This window comes from Kogia breviceps, chromosome 16 (genome assembly GCF_026419965.1).
Source record: "Kogia breviceps isolate mKogBre1 chromosome 16, mKogBre1 haplotype 1, whole genome shotgun sequence".
NCBI classification, from domain to species: Eukaryota; Metazoa; Chordata; class Mammalia; order Artiodactyla; family Physeteridae; genus Kogia; species Kogia breviceps.
The window spans coordinates 4,685,562-4,708,644 of NC_081325.1; the positions used below are offsets into that span (position 1 = coordinate 4,685,562).

Consider the following 23,083-nt stretch of genomic DNA (forward strand, 5'->3'; position numbering starts at 1 on the left):
ACCTTCTGGTGAATGACACATTCCAGAGCCCCCAAGGGTCACGTGGAGGGGGCTTCCCCTGAAACCATATCCTGGCTTAATGGGGTTTCCCACCATTTGAAGGATGGCATTTAAACGCAGAGGCCCAGGCCACTCCAGCTGTCACTTATGTTAGTAACATAACACAATGGCATTGCTGATTTCCTTTCATTTAAAATGTATTAAGGGACTTCCCTGGTGGCGCAGTGGTTAAAAGTCCAGCTGCCGATGGAGGGGACACGGGTTCGAACCCTGGCCCGGGAAGATCCCACGCGCCCTCCGCAGAGCAACTAAGCCTGTGCCCACAACTACCGAGCCTGTACTCTAGAGCCTACGTGCCACAGCTACTGAGCCCGCGAGCCACAACTACTGCAGCCTGTGCTCTAGAGCCCGTGCTCCGCAACAAGAGAAGCCACCGCAATGAGAAGCCCGCGCACCGCAACAAAGAGCGGCCTCCGCTCGGCCGCAACTAGAGAAAGCCCGCGTGCAGCAATGAAGACCCAACGCAGCCAAAAATAAATAAACGAATTTTAAAAAGTATTAAACCTGTGTATTTGCCCGTGTTCGCTATTACGCGTCACACCAGAATCCATTGAGATTTATGGTGTTGGCACTGTTATTATGTAACAGCTGTCGGGGGAGGGGGGTGGAACAATATACATGGGTTTTTCTGATGTGAACCAGGGAGGGTAACTGCAGACCACATCCTGAGTTCCCCTAAAATGTGAGTGAATCTCCCCTGAGCCTGGGCACCTCATGACCGAAGAGAGCCGGGCCCCAAGCTTTTCCCTTTACAACCGGCCGGTGGCGAATGACAATCGGAACACAGCGCTGGGGGGCGAGGCAGGGGGGGCCTGGGAACAACCACATGGGACTGGCTAAAAACATGACGTCCTCTTCATATCATATAATTACGTCAAGAAAAGTAAGATAGGACGTATCAGGGGAAATACGTAACACTGACTTGCTTTTTTTTTTTCCCGGTACGCGGGCCTCTCACTGTTGTGGCCCCTCCCGTTGCGGAGCACAGGCTCCGGATGCGCAGGCGCAGCGGCCACGGCTCACGGGCCCAGCCGCTCCGCGGCACGTGGGATCTTCCCGGACCGGGGCACGAACCCGCGTCCCCTGCATCGGCGGGCGGACTCCCGACCACTGCGCCACCAGGGAAGCCCAACACTGACTTTCTATGAAACTTCTCAATAAAATCTCTTCGAGAACCGGCCTGAGGAATTCCAGCTTGCTCTCCTGTAAGTGGCTCGTGTCTCTTGGGGTTTCAGCCTTACGTGGCTCTATGTTTCTTTTCCAGCTCGTGACAGTCACCATCTCGGAGCAAACGTGTTCACATCGATGGGTGATAAAAAATTGGAAGCCACTCTGCAAACCTCGCAAACATTTATAAGTGTTGCGATTAGCTTTCAACAGTCTAGGAGCTCTGCCTTTTCCGTGATGGAAGTTCTTGGAAGAAGAGGGAGTGGGTTTTGAGCCCAGTGGCACTTTCTGACACCAGCGGCCGGGCAGCGTGGAAGCTCTCCTGTGCCTGTCTCGCGAGCGTGAGAACGGTCACGCTGGGGACAGTCACTCTGCTGAAAGTCCCCTCAGCCAGAAACAGACGGAAGCACGCGAGGTGGGTGGGCCGATGGCGGCCTGGCCTCCTGACCCCAAGCCTGGCTGCACCCTGGACCGTGGAGCCCTGCTCCCTGCCCCGCCCGGCCCAAACGCCACTCACAGCCCGACCCTTCGCCCACCAAATGGGCAGCAGATGCTGGGTCACCTTGCCTGCCCTTTCTAGCGCTGCAGGGGGTCCCAGGCCTGTGGGTACCATGGGGTGATGTCAGGACCTCCATCCTCTGCCCCAGCCACACTCTAAGGACCCCCAAACCAGGGTGCTGCTGAGCCACTCCAGGCCCTGCCAGGCTCCCAAAGGGCTGAGGAGATCGGGTCCTCCCAGCAGACCTCTGAGGAATATCCAGTTAAAGCCATAAGCAGTGGGCGGAAAAGTAAGTCTTTAAAGACTCAGGGAAACAGCCTCCTAAAATGACTCAGATTCAAGCGTAGCTGGTCGATCAGTTAGATATGTAAGCTATGAGAATGGAGTATCAATTTTTATTTCTTTCATTATAGATAATACAATAAAAATCATTTTTAAAAAGGTTGTGTTTGGGCCTGTTGGAATCAAGCCTTCCTTTTCACCGTGTCCCTGCAATCCTGCAATCCGCTGCTGATTCGAGCCATGCAAAAAGAGCACAGTTTCGTGCCCTCTCTCTGCTCAGCCACCAGGAGGCTACCCTGAGAAGCCTCAGCATACAGCGCTTTGACTGGGGTTTCATTTCATAGGTAGAAGCGATTCAATCACTGGCCATGTGGTTGAACTCAAGGTCCAGCCCCTTCCCCCCCCCCCAGGAAGTCAGGAGGTCAGCTGACATCACAGGGCTCAGAGCCGCAACCCTCCAGTCACACAGCCGGTCTTCCTGGGTGACCAGTCCCCCTCCTGAGTCACTTCACTAGCATAAATTCGGGTGTGGCTGAGAGACCCACCACGGACAACCAAGACACTCCTATAACCCAGGAAATTCCAAGGATTTCCACGTTATCTCCCAGGAAGCGGGAACACAGACCAAGCAAATTCTTTATTATGCAACAATCCCGGACAACACTAGTTTATCAGTACAAAACTCTCAGGACGGGCCTCCCAGAAAAAGCAGATATTATATGGATTTTCCCCTAAAGGAGAACAAATAGAATTGCTGGAGAGAGAATTCTGGGCTAAAGGTCAGTAGGAAAGAAGGGTGTTAAGAGAACAAAGAGCAAAGATGGTAAGAAGAAAGAAAGATTTTGACCAAAACACACGGTCTGAGAAGAAGTGATCGGGTAAAAGATGCAAGTCCTGGGGATGGGAGCCCTTAGACCAGGGGGAAAAGGGTGGAGGCAGCTAGGGTTTGGCCTCTTATTGCTGTTTAAAGACCTATGGGTGGAGGGTGATCGCCGTCGGGAGACCAGCGCCCTCCGGGGTACAGTGCTGGGCTTGGAGCGACCGCTGGACAGGCTCCCCGCTCAGAAGAGACTCCCTGACACCCACGGACCACGCACGTCCTGGTGAGTGTGGCCGTGCACCAGGCCAAGAGTGAGAAAACAAGCTGCGACAGGAGGCTTCCGAAATGCATTCCCGTGGGCGGAACAAAGATTTAGACGCCTGTGAAGAAGCACGTTACCATCCAGAAATAAGTATGAGACATACACCTATGAGAAATTGGTGTCTTCTGGGAAACACTGAGGTGCTAGCCACCGACGAAGATCTTTTCAGATTATCACTCTGTTCTCGCCTGCCAACTTGGAGGGCCTGGTAGACAGAGAAAGATAAGAAGCAAGGATGTCAAATGTTCAGGCCTTCCTTTTCTTCAAAGTGAGAAGCTTGAGAAATAACCTTACATATGTGTGAATTTTCTTTTTCAGCGTATAATTCTGCACAAAAAGGAACAGACCCTTTCCCTAAAGTTTGAGACCTCGATTGTGTCTGGTATCTTCTTCACTAAATGTTAATTGCTTCCAAACGTCTGGACATTTGGTAGCTGTAGACCCAACCTTTAGATAACTGTCTTTTTTTCATGTAAATCTTCATTACCCTAAGTGAAGAGGAAGAATACGATTATTAAAACTCTTAACGGGGCTTCCCTGGTGGCGCAGTGGTTGGGAGTCCGCCTGCCGATGCAGGGGACGCGGGTTCGTGCCCCGGTCCGGGAGGATCCCACGTGCCGCGGAGCTGCTGGGCCCGTGAGCCACAACTACTGAGCCTGCGCGTCCGGAGCCTGTGCTCCGCAACTGGAGAGGCCACAACGGTGAGAGGCCTGCGTACTGAAAAAAAAAAAAAAAAAAAAAACCTCTTAACGAGCACATCAATATTTCATCCATTCTAAGATGCACATTTTAACAACTCACATCTCTAAAATTGGGTGCTTCTCTCAATCAGTGGTGTCCCACAATGATAACCGCCAGCATTTTTTTCTTCCTTCACGATATAGAAGAGAATGGTGGGTGTACCCATAACATCTTAGATTGGATGAAATATGGGCAACTGCCTAAAAGAATGTTACGAGACAAAATGTTTAAAGAAACCCAGTGTCCACAACATCGTAAATCAACTATACTTCAATAAAATTAAAAAAAAATAATGAAACTCATTGTCCTAAGAGCTTGAATGTTTTAAGAACATGACAGGATTTAGTGTTTGGATTCTGGATTTGTTAAGGAACCTTAAAAAGTGCCTTAGGCATGTGAATCCACAGCTCTGAGCTGTCATATGCTTCTCTTTAATCTCTTAATGTGGTGAATTACTCTAACAGACTCTTTTTCAAGGTGAACCATATTTGCATTCCTGGAATGAGCATCGGTGTTACAGACGACGAGATTTCGGTTTTCCAACAGCTTCGACAGAAATGCTGAATGCCGTGATAGAGAGATGTCGGTAGTTTTCCTCTCTTGCTGGTGGCAGACGACGCACTGAGGGTTTCCCTCCTTCTAGGAAAGAGGTTGGGTTGGACTGAAGTTATCCGATGACTAGAAGTTTCGTGCAGCACCCATTCTGCCATCTGGTTTTATGGTGTTGCTTTGTTTGAAAAGGCAGGAAGAGGTTTACTTGCCAGTTCAGGGCCTCTCACAGTTTTAGGATTCCTTAGGTTATTTCTTTTCAAGTCACTTTTGGCAATGTTTTTTTTGGGGGGGGGAATTTGTATATTTTGTCTAAATTTTAAAACCCATTGGCATAGCTTCTATAGCATTCTTCACCTTTTTATCTCTGCTGCCGCTATAGTTACGCCCATCTTCTCATTCCGTACCTTTCTTGTATCTTCTCTATTTCTTTCTTAATAAATATTATTAGATATTTTTCCCCCAAAAAATCAATGTTTGCCTTTGTTGACCCACTTTTAGAGTATTTTTGTTTTCTGTCTCACTACTTTCTGTTGTTGTCTATATTACTTCTTACTTATACGTTCTATGGGTTTATTCTTTTTCTAATTTTTCTTACAGTTGATTAAAAGGGATTCTTAACTCATTAATCCCAGCTTACTTTTTCCTAATCTAAGCATTTTAGGCTATAAAATTCCTTCTAAGTAACCTTTAGCTACATTTCAGGTTTTAACATACAATGTTTTCATAATGATTACTCCTAATTGTTTTCTAATGCTTATACTCATTTCTTTGATCCTTAAGTTGTTGAAAGATGTATTTTCTAAAAATTTGCAAATGTATGGAGTGGTTTTAGTTATCTTTTTTTTTTTTTTTTGCGCGCAGTACGCGGGCATCTCACTGTTGTGGCCTCTCCCGTTGCAGAGCACAGGCTCCGGACGCGCAGGCGCAGCGGCCACGGCTCACGGGCCCAGCCGCTCCGCGGCACGTGGGATCCTCCCGGACCGGGGCACGAACCCGCGTCCCCTGCATCGGCAGGCGGACTCTCAACCACTGCGCCACCAGGGAAGCCCTAGTTATCTTTTTACTGATAATTTCTAGCATAGTTGCATTGTAGTCAGAGAAGATGTTCTGTATGGAACTGATTTTTTTGAAACGTGTTAAGCCTTAGTTCGTGGCTTAGGATGTGGTCAGTTTTCGTGTTTCGTTTGTACTTGAAAAGAGTGTGGATTCTCTAACTGTTTGGTCCAGGGTTATATATGTGTGCAAATGTGTTGCTCAAATCTTTATCTTTAAAGATTTTGTGCCTGCTGGATCTTTCAATGACCAAAAAAAGGTCTACAAAATAGCCCTTCTGCTTTGACTGTGGATTTAATGTCTCCCATATGGACCCAGCTCATTCTTCCATGTTCTAGGCCCCCAGGCGTCAGTAGTTACAGCTGGGGATTACTGGCCTCCCTTCCTGGAGAGCTCAACTGTGCATTTAAAGAAATAAAAATTAATTTTGTCAGGCATTGGTACGTATTCTGTACAAGAAAAAAATTTAACTCTATCCAACCTCCAGAAACACTTAAGATCCCTAAGCTTCACTTTTTCACCAGAAAATGGAAACCAGAATAGGTTGGAGTTCCCTGGGAAATGACACTGAGACACAGATCTGCACAGGCAGTTTACTGGGAAGTTATAGCAACCTTAGCAGAGGGGCCAGTGTTATGTCTCACCCGCACCCACCACGCCTAGCACACAGCCCAACACACTGAAGTTCTAGATAGTCGCTGAGCTGAACCAAAGTTGTGAATCCATTTACTGCCACATACGACGGACATGACGTCTCGTCAGATGGACAAAGCTTCCAACAAGCATGTGACCTCGGGCCTGGGACCCCGTGAGCACCTTCCAGGGCCGTCCCTGAGCTGCCCGCGAGGACCAGAGTCCTCTAAGAAGTGCCTCTCGCTCCACCAAACAACTAAGCCAGAACAGAGGCGGCTTCTGGCCTGAGAATAGCCACCAAGGACCCTGAATTAATTTCTAAAGGCCACCTTCACCCAGGGTGCCAGGGCTAGAAAGACCTCAGGAGCTGAGAAGGAAGTTAACCTCTCGAATCCTAGGACTAGAAGCCAGAAAGACATAGAAAAGCTGATCGGAAATGGGGAACCGTCTCTGGTGGAGCCCAAACGCTCTTTGGGGCTTCTCCCCGGATGAACAAGGACAACGGGCTCTGTCGGCAGCCCTGAGCCCTGGTCTTCGCCCAGGTGCCCCTTCTTTCTTGGGGACACACCCCTTCTCCCCACCCCACCACGGGTCACCCAACACCCCTGCTGGTCATGAGTGCCAAAGTGCCCTCCGCGAGTGCAGGGCCTACCTAGGTGGAGGGAGAGGTTCCAGGATGCTTTTCCACTGCTCTGTTCTCTTGGGGGTTAGATTCCTGACACAGCTGCTTCCACGGGACTCTAAACTTGCAGCCTAAAGGTCTCCCTACCGTGAAAACAGCATAAAAGGTAAGGATGGTGGACACCCTGAAAATCTGCTGAGAAGCCCACACCGGAGGCTGACACCCATCCAGCCTGTCCAGAGCGGCCACCAACGCCCTCGGTGTAGGAGGAGACGGTGTGTCTCTGGCCAGGCGAGAGACGAGGTGCTCTGAGTTCGAGAGCCACGTTGTATGAACACGGTGTTATCCTTAAGCCCCAGGACCCCACGTCTCAGGGCAAGGCGGTGCTCACTCTGTGTGGGGCGTTTAGGAACTGAGGCCAATTCAGAGCACAGGCCTTGCTCAGCCGCTGCCTTACATGGCAGAAGAAATTGCCCTCGAGCCGAAATCACTTCCTATCTCTCAAGCCCATACAGTTACTTTTTTCTTTTTGCAGCTTGAACGCACCACTGATTTCTCTCCACTGTACTCAGCCAGCCGGCTCTCTGCCTGAGGTTCTGGGGGCACCGAGTCTTACAGCCCGTCGTTTGGAGTCTAGGGGAGGAAGCTGCCTTCCGACTTGACTACCACGGCGTCTGGTCATTGCTCTCGAGGCTGCCAAGACCCCACGTACTCAGCTAGTACCCGTGACGTCGCGCCCTAGTCTTCGCTAAGCACGTGTAGGCTTTTCGTTTCAGTCATGAGTCTCAGAGTCACACGCCTCAGGGCCGTCTACTCCTCTGCACACGTCTGTCTCTTCAGCAACCTGAGAAGTTTGATTTACCTCTGTCTACATCAAAGCAAGTTCTCTGTTCAAGAGTATTTCAACCCTAACCCATGAAGTTGTTTTTTTTTTTTTTTTTTTTTTTGCGGTACGCGGGCCTCTCACCGTTGTGGCCCCTCCCGCTGCGGAGCACAGGCTCCGGACGCGCAGGCGCAGCGGCCACGGCTCGCGGGCCCAGCCGCTCTGCGGCACGTGGGATCTTCCCGGACCAGGGCACGAACCCACGTCCCCCGCATCGTCAGGCGGATTCTCAACCACTGCGCCACCAGGGAAGCCCCACCCATGAAGTTTTAATGTTTATAAATGTCCCCTTTTTAAAAAGCAAAAGGAGCTCAACTACCATGTACAAAAAATATACTACGTCTTCAACACCTATCTTTCTGAAAGTTAATCATGCTACGACTGCCCTGTAAATTAAATCTCCTTATCCTCCTTGTATAGAGCAGGAGACTGTGGCTCAGAGAAGTCCGGGAAACTGCCTGGATTCACAGAGCTGGTAAGTGTCCAAACCAGGGTTCGAACCCAGCTTCTGTTTGGTTCCCAAACTCGGTCTCTTTCTACCAACTTCACCACCTCAGAGGCTTCAGGAAAGTCACGGCATCCCTGGGCTTCAGTTTCCTCGTGGCCTCACGAAAGGGAGATTGAGTGTGTTATTGTGAGGGGCCTTCTGTGTGAATTCTAGGAAAAGCGGGCAAGAGGAGGGACGATATGAGCTGGGAAAAGGGGGAACCAGCAAAGGCGTCCAGGTTTTGTGAATCTCTCGTCTCACTATCTGTGGTTCTACGTCCATCTACTCTTGACTCTTCTCTGTACAAATCAGATCTCCCTTTGGAAGGTTATGCTAATCAGGTTCTAAAGATAAGTATGATTTTTTTTTTCTTGTTACTTAAGAGAAATGTAAGTAACTGCAGTATGGACAAGCCCATTCTCAGGGAAGTAGACTTCCAAACAATCTAGGCAGACTCCAATTCTTATTTTTCAAACAAGATGGCGCAATCTCATTATTCTCCACAGTAAGTTTCAGGAGTACTATGGATTTGAATTATTAGACAGATGACGTGAAAACAAACCCGCCCAAACAAAACAAAACAGAAAACAGCTCCTCAGAAAGACTCCAATTCACCGCTCGCCGCGGTCACACACAGCAGGTGAGTCCGACTCAAGGAGAGTTAGAAGGAACAGAGATTTTCCGAGTAAGAGGCTCAGAAATCAGACCAGAGTCAGAATACCGAACGAGCTTTTCCAAAGGCACCTGCTCAAAGCAAACAGTAACTTTTCACCTGTTCACAAAGTGTTGAAAGAAATACGGGCCTCCTGTTGGTCAAACACACACAGACACACAGACACACAGACACAGTCATTATCACCATTCGTATAAGTTCTAAAAATTGAAGAGGCTGGAAATAAAATTTATCCTGGGAAAAATAACCACCAGCAGAATTCACAGTCAACGTAAAGGAGCAACAAAATTTATTGACTGAATTAAACACAACATTTCAAATGGCAGTGCTGTATTTTCATTTTTAGGATGTTTGAATGAAGAAAAGTGCTATTAGTCCAAGCTTCTTACATTCATTAAAAGAGTGACTATCAAAACCAGCGACATGCACGGTGATACATATGCACGAAATGGAATTCTATCAACAAATATACAAAATACCCAAAATAAAATATTTACAGGTTTAAAAATATAAACATTGGTTCATCTATCCCATTAAACCACTGGAGAGGAGAAAAGAGAAAAGACCCTATTGCTATTTAGAACCCTTTTTTAAAACAAGTCTTAAAAACATAGAGTAATTTTAGGAGACAATTTTTGATGTCTGGGGGGACTTTAACGTTCTATTATAAAAATAATATCTATAAACCTACTAACAACTTTCCCCCTGTGCACAAAAATAATACAGCCAAAAGTCTGTCCTCAGACGCATGCCTGACTTTTAGGAAAACTAATTCTAGAAGTGGAGTTTCTCATTTGGGCTCTCTCTGTCTTTATTTTCAAATAACCCGCAATTCCCTATATTACACTGAGATAGTTCCTATAAATAACTCGGGCAAAACCTGAAGTTAGCAATGAGCCTGGTACGTAGCTGGAGTCCATTAAAAAATGACAGGCGTTTACTCTGTCTGCAACATCTAAACCATTTTCCCCGATATTCTTGGTAAAAAGACCACCATCATCGGATCCTCCAAGTTCAGTTAAATGTATCCTGGAAGCAATAAACATGCTAGATGTTGTTTTGTTAGCGTTTCTCCTCCTTTATTTAGAAATAACTGTGTAGTGGGGGGATTTGTGGTTTGTAAGGTAGTTATTTGAGAAGGTTTATGAATTCCTCCAAGCTCCCTGGGTCCATTTCATCTTATGACATGATAACAAGTATTTCCTGTGTGTCACTTCAAGACCCTCGTGTAATCTGACCGGGTATTTTTAGCATTTTCTTTTTTAGTGTATTAATCATCCAGATAGGGATCTGAGAAAGTTTATTATGCCTCTAATAACCAATGACCTAGGCTGTATTTTATTAAAAATCTATCTTCTCACATAGAGCAGAAAGTTACTCTACCCAATTACTGAATAATTTCCAAAAATAACCCCAGTTTACAATTCAACACAATGATCACCCGTGACTGAATTCGTTCACTGCTTCTCATTAAAAAAGCATTTCAGGGCTTTCCCGGTGGCGCAGTGGTTGAGAGTCCGCCTGCCGATGCGGGGGTCGCGGGTTCGTGCCCCGGTCCGGGAAGGTCCCACGTGCCGCGGAGCGGCTGGGCCCGTGAGCCGTGGCCGCTGAGCCTGCGCGTCCGGAGCCTGTGCTCCGCAACGGGAGAGGCCACAGCGGTGAGAGGCCCGCATACAGCAAAAAAAAAAAAAAAAAGCATTTCATCAAGCGTGGGTAGCCCATATATGAATAAAATGCTTCTGTAGATTTTTATTATTGACAAAACAGTCATCAGATTATAAAACCTGTATGCAGACCTGCTAGCATGTAATAATGGGTGACTACGGCCCAAATTTTTGACCGGTCAGGTGTGAAAAAAAAAACAACCCTGCTAGCTCTGAGATCTACCTTTCAGGCTTGCATGTACAAAAGGCATCAAATAATTTTTTTAAAAAACCAAGTTCACTTTTAACTGAAATAGTCGTCATTTTAATGGTATCCCCCATCATAAAAATCTGGTTTGGCTCTTGCGGTTCAGAACTTTGATCCGTTTCTTACTAAATCATACAAAAATTGAATCATATGGCTAAAAAAGAAGGTTTATAATTAATTAAAGCACAAGCAGTAGAGTTAGATTTCTGGTTCATATTCCGTCCATCGCTTGCTAAATGGGTGGCTTCGGACAAGGTATTCTACCTTTTCATTAATTTTTGCCTCTGTAGAACAAAGCCAAGCCCCACCTTGCCTGGTTCTGGTGGACAGAATGTCAAAAGAAAACAGAGCATCATCCCAGCTCACGGTAAACACACAGCAGAGGTTAGGCTAGTTCCATTAAATATAAAATACTCAAATTCACAGTGACTGACTTATAGGTGTGCAAGAAACATTAGTTGAATGAATGAATGAATCAGAAAATCTAGGCCAGGATTCAATGGTCGGAGACAGAACGCGGGATGTGCTACTTCCTAAAGAGCCAGGAGCTCGTCTCTGCAGTTCAGAAGTGTGTCAAGGCGAGGCGTCACGGAGCCAGCTACTATCTCGACAAACAACCCAGGACACCCAGAACCAGCTTGGACTGGGCTTAAGGTAGAACAACAGGTGAAACGTGCTCGACATGACTGAAATCCTATCAGGGCAGAGGTATCGTCACGACAACAGAAGAGGTGTCCGTCTACACTTTTGAAGTTAATCCCCGAAAGGCGAGGATCCCTCCAAAGCAAGGCAGGCTGTTTGCCTCTGGAACCCAGCAGCAGACGTCCCCCGGAAGGGCGTGAGGACCGACATCTCGGACACGAAAGCGATTCTCAGCTGCGTGACATGGGTTGGCTCTTTTTCTATCGAAAGTGAGCTGGTGAGGAGATTTAGCAGCTCTTAGCTCTTGCATTACTGTAAGTCACTAAACAATGTCTATCCCTGTCCTAGGTGAGGAGAGAGAAAGAGATGAATGGATGCGTGGATGGAATGAATGGGGGAGAAACAAACCAAAAGGATGAATTAACTATGCTCTGTGAGGGAGAGAGTATTACCTAACCCACATGGCTGTGAGAGGGGCTAGGTAAATATCTGTCAAGCTCCTGGAAGGGGCTGACTCGTAGTAAGTACTTCAACACACGTTAATCCTTGTTGTAATTACTATTCTTCCTTTTAGAGGAATTTGTGTGACTTAATCCACGCCACCCTTGTTCAATCTCACCCCACCCTGGTCCACCCCACAGACGATCAGCCAAAAATACAAAATAAAAGTAGGTAAAATAAAACAAAGGTGTTTTTAATGAATATTAAGAATGTCTGATTACAGTACAGCTACTTGTGAGCTCCAAACTGAATGGGTTTTTATTAAGCATGAGATCCAGTATATGCCCCGTGAATATGTGTTGCACTGAATTAAATATCAGTCATAAAATGTGCCCAGTTTCAGTTCTGGAGGCTTAGTGGCTATTTTAACCTTTTGTTTTGCAGCTTGAGAAGGAGCTGCTTTCCATAATCATGAAACGACCATTCTGAATCAGTCCTTAGAAGCATTATCTGCAGGGAGATAACATCTTTCCTTGTAAGTGGCCACTGCTACAACGAACTGTCTCATCTCCGAGGTCAAATATCTTTCCTTGTAAGTGGCTATTGTTACAACGAACTGTCTCAGAACTGTCTCATCTCCCTGCTCATCACAGTGAAAAGGCTGTTAAGAAGCCATCCAGCACAGCCATCAGAGAACCTTCAGAGCAGCATGGGGTCGTGGAATGGGCGCCTGCCCCGAGGAGGGACCACATGGCCGCAGCGCCTGACACTGTCACAGCCTCCTCTCTTCACCAAGTAAATGCTGGCCTCTGGCTTTCCCACCTGAGAAACCAAGCTGCCACGCTAGCCTCTGGCTCCTGAACTGCTTTCTAAATGTTCGTGCGTGGAGAACTGAAAATTCCTAACTAAGAACTGTGTTGTTCACCCCTCGGTCTGCCTGGCCAGGGGGAGGGAAATGCGACTGGGCGGGGGGGAATTTGGGTTTCTCCTCTTATTTCATTCAGGTACTTCTAATGGGCCGTCCTCAGTGGTGGGAAATGAGAGGCAACTGTGGTTCTTTTTCCATATGTTTAAGGGCATAAAATTCTTGGATTAATTTCTTAACAGTGATAGGGGGAGCAAAGGGCATGTGAATGTAGAAGCCAAGCACAGGGGGCCACGTCCAGATAGTCCTAATTCAGGAGAGCAATCAGGAACGACTATAAACGGGGACTGAGTTCCACTGTACAAATGTCAAAACAGGCAAACGTCCTGACCAGCGTCCCAGTACTGCTACCTGAGGGCTCCAAGCAAACATGACGGGAACCGAGGGAGAAGACGGCACGCTCGCTGACCAATCTCTTCATACGAAGTTAACGGTAAAAGGTTGCTGAAGATTAATCTGACAAAGACGTCAATAAAGTTCAGCCAAAAACGTCTTGGTCCCTAACACCATCTTTTTACTTTGACAACTGCGTAGGCAAAGGGTTACATGAATATTCACGGCAGCGCCAATACCTGAACACTACTTCTGAGATTCATGCAGAAACCCTTAGACTCATAGATCTCACACACTGTGTACTTAAATAGGCAGATAATTTGTGGGAAATGGAGCTAAAGGAAGTCCTTAACAGTCTACATTCCATTGTTGTTATTAGGTGAAATAACACACATCTACTTCCTCTTGCGATTACTCAAAATGCTATAGGGCTGACGGAAGCAGGAAAGCATTAGTACCGAAGCACAGTGGCCCAAGTAACACTGCCCAGGTAACGCAGACACTGAAGTCAGGCTGTCTTTGTGCAGAGCTACTGAACTGACTGACAGATTCAGGGCCAGCAGTCGATGTGACTTTTTCCTATAGAATTTGGCCAACTCTGACTAAAGGGACTTAATCCACCAAGTATCTCAGAAACACAGATACACAGGAAAGGTGTCAGCAGCCCACATCCAATCCTTTCCTTAAAAAATCAGCAAATATGGCCAAATTAGACAATGCATTAATATTGGGTTGGCCAAAAAGTAACATCTTACGGAAAAAAACTGAACAAACTTTTTGGCCAACCCATAACAATTGGAATGTAAATCCATGAAAATCCTAGGAGACAATCTCCATGAACAGGAATGAGAGAAAGTAGCCCTTGGTACAAAAAGGCAACTACCATTCCTTGTCTGTGGTTGGAAAAGGTTAAGACACACCTCCCTGGACGGCTTCCCTGGTGGCGCAGTGGTTGAGAATCCGCCTGCCGATGCAGGGGACGCGGGTTCGTGCCCCGGTCCGGGAAGATCCCACATGCCGCGGAGTGGCTGGGCCCGTGAGCCGTGGCCGCTGAGCCTGCGCGTCCGAAGCCAGTGCTCCGCAACGGGAGAGGCCACAACAGTGAGAGGCCCGCGTACCACAAAAAAAAAAAAAAAAAGACACACCTCCCTGTACTGGTCTTGATTTCCCATCAAGTGACTGAGGCTATTTAATTCATTGCCTGAATCCTTCATTTGACTGGTGTGGGTGGAATTCTTAAAGATAGAGTTTAAAAAAAAAAAACAACCATGGAAAAAAGAACAAAAAAGAAAATCGTTTAACTCTTGCAGAAGTGGTTCACTGACAGGCAAGGGGGAAATAAGGCAAACGCTGCTGACATTTTCCTTTCCTTATAAAAACAAGACACAGCACAGCAGTGTAAACGCAGAAATAAGTCCCCAAACGGTGAAAGCAAAAATACTTTGTTCCAGTGCTTACAAAATAGGTAAGTAGGTTGCCTTTACTATTACAATATCCTCACGAGTCCTTCAGGGCCCCCTACCTTTGCTGTGCAATTGAACAAGTGAACAGATATAACTCTGTCATGGATTCATGCAGGGGAGACCCTTCTAACCCCTGCAAGAAGATGCACAGGAAGAAAATAAAGATCCTTTGTTTTACAGCTAGGAAGAAAATGTATATTCTTCCCATTAACCGGGGGCGGGGGGTGGGTGGGAAATGAATGTATCTGGAGTCTAAGTAGTACTATCAGCGTTGAATCATATTCAAATCCCTTTCTCAAGACAGAACTAATTTCTAAAACATCTCCAAGTGTGCGGTGAACGCCTTTGTCTGTCAGTTGTACACAGCTGAGTGCAGGAGCACGTGTGAGTGTGAGCCGCTTTATGAATTCCTGGTGGTGTATTCAGAGGGCTTAAGGCTATGTCTGCCTACAAGACCTCATCTACAGACGTAAGAAAATTAAATATTAAAACACTACTTTAAAATCACGTCAAGGATCTGACACGACACAATAAAAGCCAGGAATCTGAATGATAAAGAAATGGAGCCAATCTCTACCATCTCTTCTAATTGATTTAAAATGGGGAACAACCTGCTTTGTGCTACTGGCCCGGATCTGTATTCCTCTGATATCTCTTTATTTCGTTACTCCTTTCATATTATTAAAATAAGTTCTCATATACTTGACCTGCCTTTTCCTTTCCTTTATAAAACAGAAAACGAACTTAAAAAACAGGTACTACCAGTTCATTACTCAGGGAATCTCTCTGGAAAATGAGCGTTAGAGAGACGTGTGCGTGTCTTTTACGTGTGTGTAGTTTCACTTGAACATGTGTCACCTTCCCCACACTGTGAGCCACCTCCTAGTAGAAGCTCTGGTCTTTTGATTAAATACACTAAAATACATTTCAAAGAGGATATTCTATAATCATTAGACCCTAAGAGCATTCTAGGAACGGCTTCAGTTTATCATTCAAACTATCGGGGCATATGGTAATGCTTTCTGAAATAAATATTTCATCTAAAATAATAGGAAACACACATATAAGTCAACCACTTTTCAAAAATAATCTTGGCACACAATGTTTATGATACATAAGCTTCCCAGTGTCATATTCTGAACATACGTGGCTCAGTCCTAAGTCTACAAAGCAGAAGTCAAATGACAGGAAAAACTACATTTTCTATTGTTTTTCTTTATGTGTTCCTCGTTTTGAACTCCCCATACTGAGAAACGGCTGAATCCAAAATTTTTATAACCAAGGTAAAATCTCTGAAAACCAGGGTCCGGGGTGAGAAACAAACAGACTCTTAACCCAAGACAAGGCAGAACCATTCCTTTGGGACATCAACACAATAGATTTTTTTTTCCTGCACTGAAAGCCAGAGAGAGAACCCACATAAAACAACAACAGAATTGCTTCCCCTTAGAGTACATAAAAGACCATCAATGGTTTGGGAACGGTTATCGTGTCTAGCTATAAAACCAGATTTTAAACTCGAGGTTACTGACAGATTATAAAAGGTTGACAGCTGGATAATCTGTAAAATATGCATCATCTACACATGAAAAGGCTACAGTTTATAAATGCTAAATGTCGGCTGGCATTTAGTGCAATCTTTCCCTGATCTTGATCTCTGCACTGGGTGGAAAAAAAAAAGGGAGGGAAACCTGCTCTGCTGAGCTTTTTTTTTTCCTCTCCAAACAAATGATCTAAATAAACCCACCAAATCCAAACTCTCCTTGATCGTCCTAGTGGTCGATAAATGCCTATTTGCATACCTAGCAACTGCAAGTACCGGCGTTTCTGCCAACCAGTGATGCTTCCGCTGCTCATCAGGTAAATTACCTGACTCAGCTTTGTAGGTGTTTCCCACACAGTGATACAGCAAAGAGTCCTTTTTTGTTTTTGTTTTTGTTTTCCGGGAAAGGAAAAGGAAAAGAAGGAAGGAAAGTGTCAGGAAGAGTAGGGCTCCTCTGATTCTCCCGATGGTTCCTGCAGGCCCGCTGGACACCAGCACAGCCAAATATCTCGGCGTGACGCTTCCTTAGATTGGGTTAAGTTCTGTTTTCTGCAAAGGCAAGTAAAGGTGACTTCCTAGCGTTCAGTGTATTAAAGGAAAAAAAAGAAAGAAAAAAAGATTTTTAAAAAGGTAAAAAAGAAAAAAAAAAGTGCTTGAAAATAATTCTCAGGGACTTCTCAGGGGGGGAAATCCGGCTTGTGGCGTCCCCTGCCTGGTGGATCCTGCCCCTGCCTGCGACACAAAGACCTCCTTGGTCCAGGCTCGGAGCAGGGACGGTCCGAAAGGCCTTTCTTTGAGGGGTGCAAGACTTGCCGCAGTGGTTTCCGGGGAAAGTTGTGTTCCTCGACAAGCGGCCCCTCCACCTCGGCCTCGGAGACCTCACAACTTTTTGGCACTGTCGTGGCACGCCGCGGCCCGGAGGGCGGTCCCGGCCAGGCCCCGGCTGCTGACCCGGCGGACCAGCACCTTGGACACCGGGATTTTGGTTCTGGGCAGCTCGCTCCTGGCCGGTTGCTGGGGCGCCACCGGGTGGCTGGGTGGAAGGTTCGCGAGGTGCTTGACGCTGATGGGGATCTTGGAGTCCTTCAGCAAGCTCCCCGGCGTTCGCAGGGCACAGGTGACGGTGACCGGAGACACGGGCTTTAACCGGGACGCGCAGGACGTGTCCTCGGCGGCGGCGGCGGCGGGCAGGGCCGCGGGGCTTCCATCGGGCTCGGCGTAGAGGTCGTAGAGCGCGTCACCGCTGTCGCCGTCCCGGGGGAGGCCCGCCTTTCCCACGCCGCCGCCCGAGCCGTCCTCCCGCGGCCCGGGGGTGGAGGAGTCCCAGTAGCCCTCGTCGCTGTTGGGGACGCCTTCCTGCGGCTCCTCGTCCGCGTGCTTGGGCTCCTCCTTCGGCTGGAGCTCCGAGGGGAGCCGGTGCAGCCTCCGGCGCTTGACCGAGGACGCGTCCTTGGCCCCCTCGGCCCGCCTGGCGTCCTTGGGGGTCTCGGGGGCCACCTGCGCTTCGGGCGCCGCCGCCGCCGGGGCCGCCCCCTGCTGGGGCCCCGGGCCCTGGTCCTCGGTCTGGGAGAGCATGTCCCAGAACTCCTGCAGGTACGAGTCGTCCGCCTCGGCCGGGCTCGCCATCTCCTCCCCGCCTCCCTGGTAGGCCACCACGCCGGGGGGCTTTGGGGCGGGGCCCGGCTGGCCCGGCGCGGGGGCATGCCTGGCACAGCTGGGCCCTGCCTCGTCCTCGGGGTCTGCGATAATATCTCCGCAGCCTGTAAGAGAGTCAAAGCTTTTCAGTGAAGTCACGTCAGAGAACATCAGACAAATACGATCGGCCGATGGGTCGGAGGGCGGATCGACCGAAGAAGGGTCGGGGGCGGCGGGCGCGCGGCCGCCTTCGGAGTCGGCCCGGGGCGCAGTCTCGGCCGGCGCGGCCCCGGGCCCCGCGGCGTCCTCGGCCGGCCGGCCCTCCCCGGCGCGCGGCTCGGGCTCGGGCTCGGGGGGCGCGCGGGGCCGCTCGGCGCGCCCGGGTCCCGCGGCGCCCTCTCCCGGGGCGCAGGCCGGCTCCGGCTCCCCCGCCGCGGGCTCACCTGCTGCCTCCGGCTCGCGCGCGGCCGCGGGCGCCTCCTCCTTGACGCACTCCAGGCTGGCGGTGAGCGAGCCCGGCCGCGCCAGGCTGCCCGGGGCCCCCGCGCGCCCGGCAGGCGCCGCATCCTTGGGCCGCCGGTCCTTCCTGCGCCAGCGCACGCCGCCCAGGAGCCCCCGCAGCCCCCGCTTTTGTCTGCCGCCGGCCTTGCCCGCGTCGGCCTGCTCCGCCCCGCCGCTCTCGGGCCGCCCGTTCTTCCGCAGGAGCGAGAAGAAGCTGTGCGACTTAGCCACCGAGCCGCCGGCCGCCGGGCCCGCGCCGCCCGGGGCCGCCCGGGGGGCCGCGGGGCCCGGCCGCGCCCCGTCCCCGCCGCCCGCGCGCGGCTCCTCGCGGCGGCCGCCCTCCAGCACCAGCGCCTCGGCCAGCCCGTCGTGCGTCCGGCTGCGCACCAGCCCCGCGGGCCCCGCGCCCTTCCCGTCCCCTTTGTTTTTGACCCCGAAGATGCTGGGCATCGCGCCGCCCGGCTTCCTCTTCTTGAACAGTTTGAAGGCGGCTCTGTTAATCTTGCCCGACGGCGGCTCGGCGGCCGGCGGCTCGGCGGCGCGATCACAATGCAAGTCCATGTCTGCCGCGAGGGTCCCGGCCGCGGCCCGCGCCTTCCTCCGGCGGCCCCCCGCGGCCGCGCGCCCGCCGCTGACAGCCGCGCCGCGCCCGCCCGTCTCCATGGCGACGCAGCAGCCTGGCGTCAGCGCGGCCGCGCCAGCCCGCTGTCAGCCGCGCTCTAAATCAACCGGAGCCGCGCCGCCGCCGCCGCCGCGGGAGGAGCGCGCAGAAAAGACCATCTCCCCTCCCGCCGGGGCTTATATAACGCCCTAACCCACTTCGCGTCCGGCTCGGCTTTGTGCTGCAGCTCTTCTGCGGCGAGAGCGGGCAGCGGAGCCTTCTCGAGCTGATTGCAGAAATTAGGGCCGTAATCTTGCAATGCAAATTCCATCCAGTCTCATCCACCTTCAGATTCCTCCTCCTGATCGCTCTTTTCAGAAGCCCAATCGTGGATCGCAAAATGCCCCCGATTGGACAAAGAAATCCAACCCAACACAAAACACGGATTTCTGTAACCACCCGCCCCGGACTTCATGACTCTTCATGTCTTTCCCACGCCCTGCATGTCCGTTTTTATCCTTTGGGTACCAAGCCCGGCGGGCACGGAGGATGTCTGTTTACATCTGTCTTGTCCAGGGCTGAGCACAGCCTCCGGATCGATGCGGAACCCGGATCACTGAGGTTCAGATTCTTGCTACAAAAGCATCGGCCATCAGTCAGATACCAATCAGCAACTCTCTGCAATGAAAGTGCAAGTTCCCTGGGGTGGAAGTTGACTGGTCCTTTGGGACAACCTCGGCTTTTATCCCAGTCTCCAGCTACTGGGGCTGAGGTCACAGAAGACACCACCCAGTCTGACCGAGCTGAGCAAGGAGGACCCGGGTTGAGGTCCACTCCACAGGTGGCCCTTGGAGTCCAGGGTCTACCCTCTCCTTCTCCATCGAGCGGGACACATGCGCTCCTCCTGCCCTGCTGCTGCAACCCCCGCGCGCCACCCCCCAGGACTGTCCTGCAGTCCTCTCCCCTGTGGGGCAAGGGAAAGCCTGGCGGTGTCCCTGAGTGCCACTTGGCCTGGCTGCTGGGTCTGGGAAAAAGGAAATCTTGTCCCAGGGAACAGCCCAATGCGGGGATCTTGGCTATGTTTTGACTTTGAAAGTGGCTGCTAATATGGTAAACTTGGCCACGGATTTCATGATCCTGGCTGAGGGCTCATTAGCAAAAAAAGGAGAAATCTGGAGAAGCATGTGCCTACATGTAATCTATGTTTCGTATTATTTAATGATATGTAATAAATATGTAATAATAGTAGTTATTACACAGTATTTATTGTTATTCATTAAATATTACTTAATAGCATGTGATATTTACATCTATACAAATATCCATCTTTCCCCTAATCATCTTGAGCTTTGTTTTTTTGTGCACTACCCAGAAGCCTCAGAAACCCCAAGCCCCATGGACTGAACTTGGAGTGTTACTAATAACATAGCGACCACTGCAGCTTCTGTAGCATGGAACACGGTGTGAATTTAGGCCTTGGGGTTATTAGTTGTATAGTTGCCCTCTTCTGTTGATTTCGATCAAAGACACTCTTTTAAAATTGAGAAATCAGAGTTTGGATTCAGGAAAGGGTTTTCTTCCCAGCTCTCTCTCACTATTTGCATGCATCTCTGCCAGCACAGGCTGCAAAGCTGAGACCAGACAGACTTTTCCCAATTCCAACTGACCACTTGCCCTGATGAGTCAGAGTCCTCACTGCCATAGGGAGAAAATAAGTATGAAGAACCATAAAGAGAAACACATTTGTTACTTCTTCACAACCTCTTGGGGACAGTTGAAAACCTCTCAATTCTTTTACACACACCATGCAATTGCTTAGCTACATGGGTTACTACAGAACTGCAGTAACCCTGGGGTGGAAGGTTAAACAAACTCTTTCATCAACTCTTTCAGGGTCTAAAAGGGTTTATGACTGGGACCAGGAGGAAATGAAGTGGGCTACAGAAACTCTTCCCTTCCCCATCCTTGGGCCTGAGATTTGGGAGAAGGTGGACCTGCTTTTCCACTGGAGAGCTCTGATCTCAAAGGACGGACTGAATGAGTCTCATTTACGTGAGAATCCTCGGGACCCCAGGAAGAAGTCTGGCCAGGACTTTGGCATGGATATCATTCCTTTGGGACGCAGAACCTAACGCAAAGAGAAAGGGACAAAGCAGTCTTCAGTCTAGGGCAGGTGCCCGGGTGGTCCTGAGGTGGAAGGGAGCCCGCATGCAGGAACCATCCGAGGGCCCTGGGGAAGGTGAGCTTTAGAAGCTGTGGTGTGAGTGGGGACCCGCAGATGTCCTCCAGCCCGAGGGCCTGGTTACGGGGACCAACAGAGAAAAGAGGGAGGCCAGCTTACAAGGACTTCACCAAAAGGACCAGACAGATGGGGAGACCCTCTGGCCACTCGGGAGGGTGATGGTTAGGGTCCAATCATGCTGTTGGGTGGCAGACTGAAGTCAAGGCCATGGTCGTGAATCCCTGCAAAGGCTCCTCACACCTCACACTGCTCTTCACAGTCAAGCGCGGGGACGCAAAGATTGCACAGAATGGTGACTTTTTCTCTGAAAGACAGATCGTGACCGTGAAGATCATTTACCAGAAGCACCTCTGTTTAGGTTATGCTTTCTTCATTTATTCTCTCCTCCAGCTTGCCACTGCCCCGTCTCACCCAAAGTTAGAGAGTGAACAGAGAATTAGAGGAGGAGGGAATAGAGGAAGCGTCTCTGGGGCTTCAGGGTAAAGCTATTCCAAAACGGCAGGATGCGTCACAAACGTACACAGTGCATAAGAGCAGAACGAGCGCTTCTCTGCAATGCCGGGGATCCAGGCGCAGGGGCCGTGCAGCAGCTGGCAGCGCTGCATCTGGGCAGAGGCCATGCCTCTCCGGTGGCTTCTGGTGATGGCTGCAATCCTGGCATCCCTTGGCTTCTAGACACATCATCCTAAACTCTGCCTTCAGCTCCATGCAATGTTGAACTTACACCTTAGTCACACCTACAAAGACCCTGCTTCCAAATAAGGTCGTGTCCACAGGTGCCAGGGCTTAGGACTTCAAAAGATCTTTGTGGGGACAGGATCCGACCCACAGCAAGCATCCTTGTCAGCATGGTGATGGCACCCCTCTCCTCCATTCTTCAGCGCAGTCACCAGTACCCCTGACACAGACATCCACCTTGGTGGGCTCAAACTGGGCATGCGTGCTCCAGCAAGTGGGGGCCCTTGGCAGATTTCAAGGTCATGGCACTTCTGGAGTTGCCAGCAATGAGAGGACAGTACCACTGACAGCCAGAGTGAACAAGAGAGAACACGGGGGCTTCCCTGGTGGCGCAGTGGTTAAGAATCCGCCTGCCAATGCAGGGGACACGGGTTCAAGCCCTGGTCCGGGAAGATCCCACATGCCACGGAGCAACTAAGCCCGTGCGCCACAACTACTGAGCCCACGAGCCACAACTACTGGGCCCACGAGCCACAACTACTGAAGCCCATGTGCCTAGAGCCCGTGCTCCGCAACAAGAGAAGCCACTGCAATGAGAAGCCTGCGCACCATAACAAGAGTAGCCCCCGCTCGCCGCAACTAGAGAGAGCCCGTGCACAGCAACAAAGACCCAATGCAGACAATAAATAAATAAGAAAATGGGGGTGGCCACGAGGACTAGGTCCTAACATCCATCTGTGAGATCCTAGGGTCTCTCGGGATTATCCAGAGGGGACATAACTCAACGGTTCCCTTTTCTCCTGGTCTGCTACCTGGGTGGAGCCACTCAGAAAATATTCCATCCCCAAACTAACACAACATTGTTAATCAACTATACTCCAATATAAAATAAAATGTTAAAAAAGAAAGAAAACAATATTCCATCCCAGATTGCAGAGTAGGGCGGGGTCTCTCCAAGCTGTTGGCACCGAGGTGGCCGCAGGCAAGCCAAAAACAGGCAGAAGGAGGTCAGGCAGCAGAGGGCGTGCAGCCGGACGCCAGGCCTCGGCCGCAGGTGAACGAACGCACATTCGGAAGGCCAGACCCAGCCGCGGGAATCATCTCATCCTAGCAGGGATGCCAACCGGAACCAGAGCCCAAGGTGTGGGCCCACGGGTGTTAACAAGGAGGCCGGGCGCAAGGGATTCAGCAGGGAGGGCCGGAGAGGCTGCAAACCACCACAGAAGCCCAGGCGCCTGGCCGCTCGGTGTGCCTTTGTCCTCTCAAAGGCGCTCCTCTCCGTACCAGCTGCCCCACAGGAAGCGGCACCACACACGGGGGTGGTCCAGCCCTCTCAGCACACAGACAGTGCGCACGGACCGCCTGCACGGCTCA

General features: G+C 50.1%; 1 protein-coding gene across 5 annotated transcripts in view; it reads right to left on the minus strand.

The window, feature by feature from the left end:
• AMER2 (APC membrane recruitment protein 2) overlaps positions 1 to 18,851 on the minus strand; it is a 55,096-nt gene extending 36,245 nt beyond the window's left edge. For 3 of the 5 annotated variants that reach the window (XR_010837164.1, XR_010837163.1, XR_010837162.1), the window contains exon 1: positions 16,312 to 18,851. Coding sequence is in view for 1 of the 5 variants with exons in the window: in XM_059041996.2 (XP_058897979.1) it covers positions 16,932 to 18,851 (1,920 nt within the window). In the remaining 4 variants the exon portion in view is untranslated. Of the gene's footprint in view, positions 1 to 15,704 lie in introns of those variants that run through there. The other 2 variants (XR_010837165.1, XM_059041996.2) reach the window with 2 other exon arrangements.
• Positions 18,852 to 23,083: the final 4,232 nt, after the last annotated feature.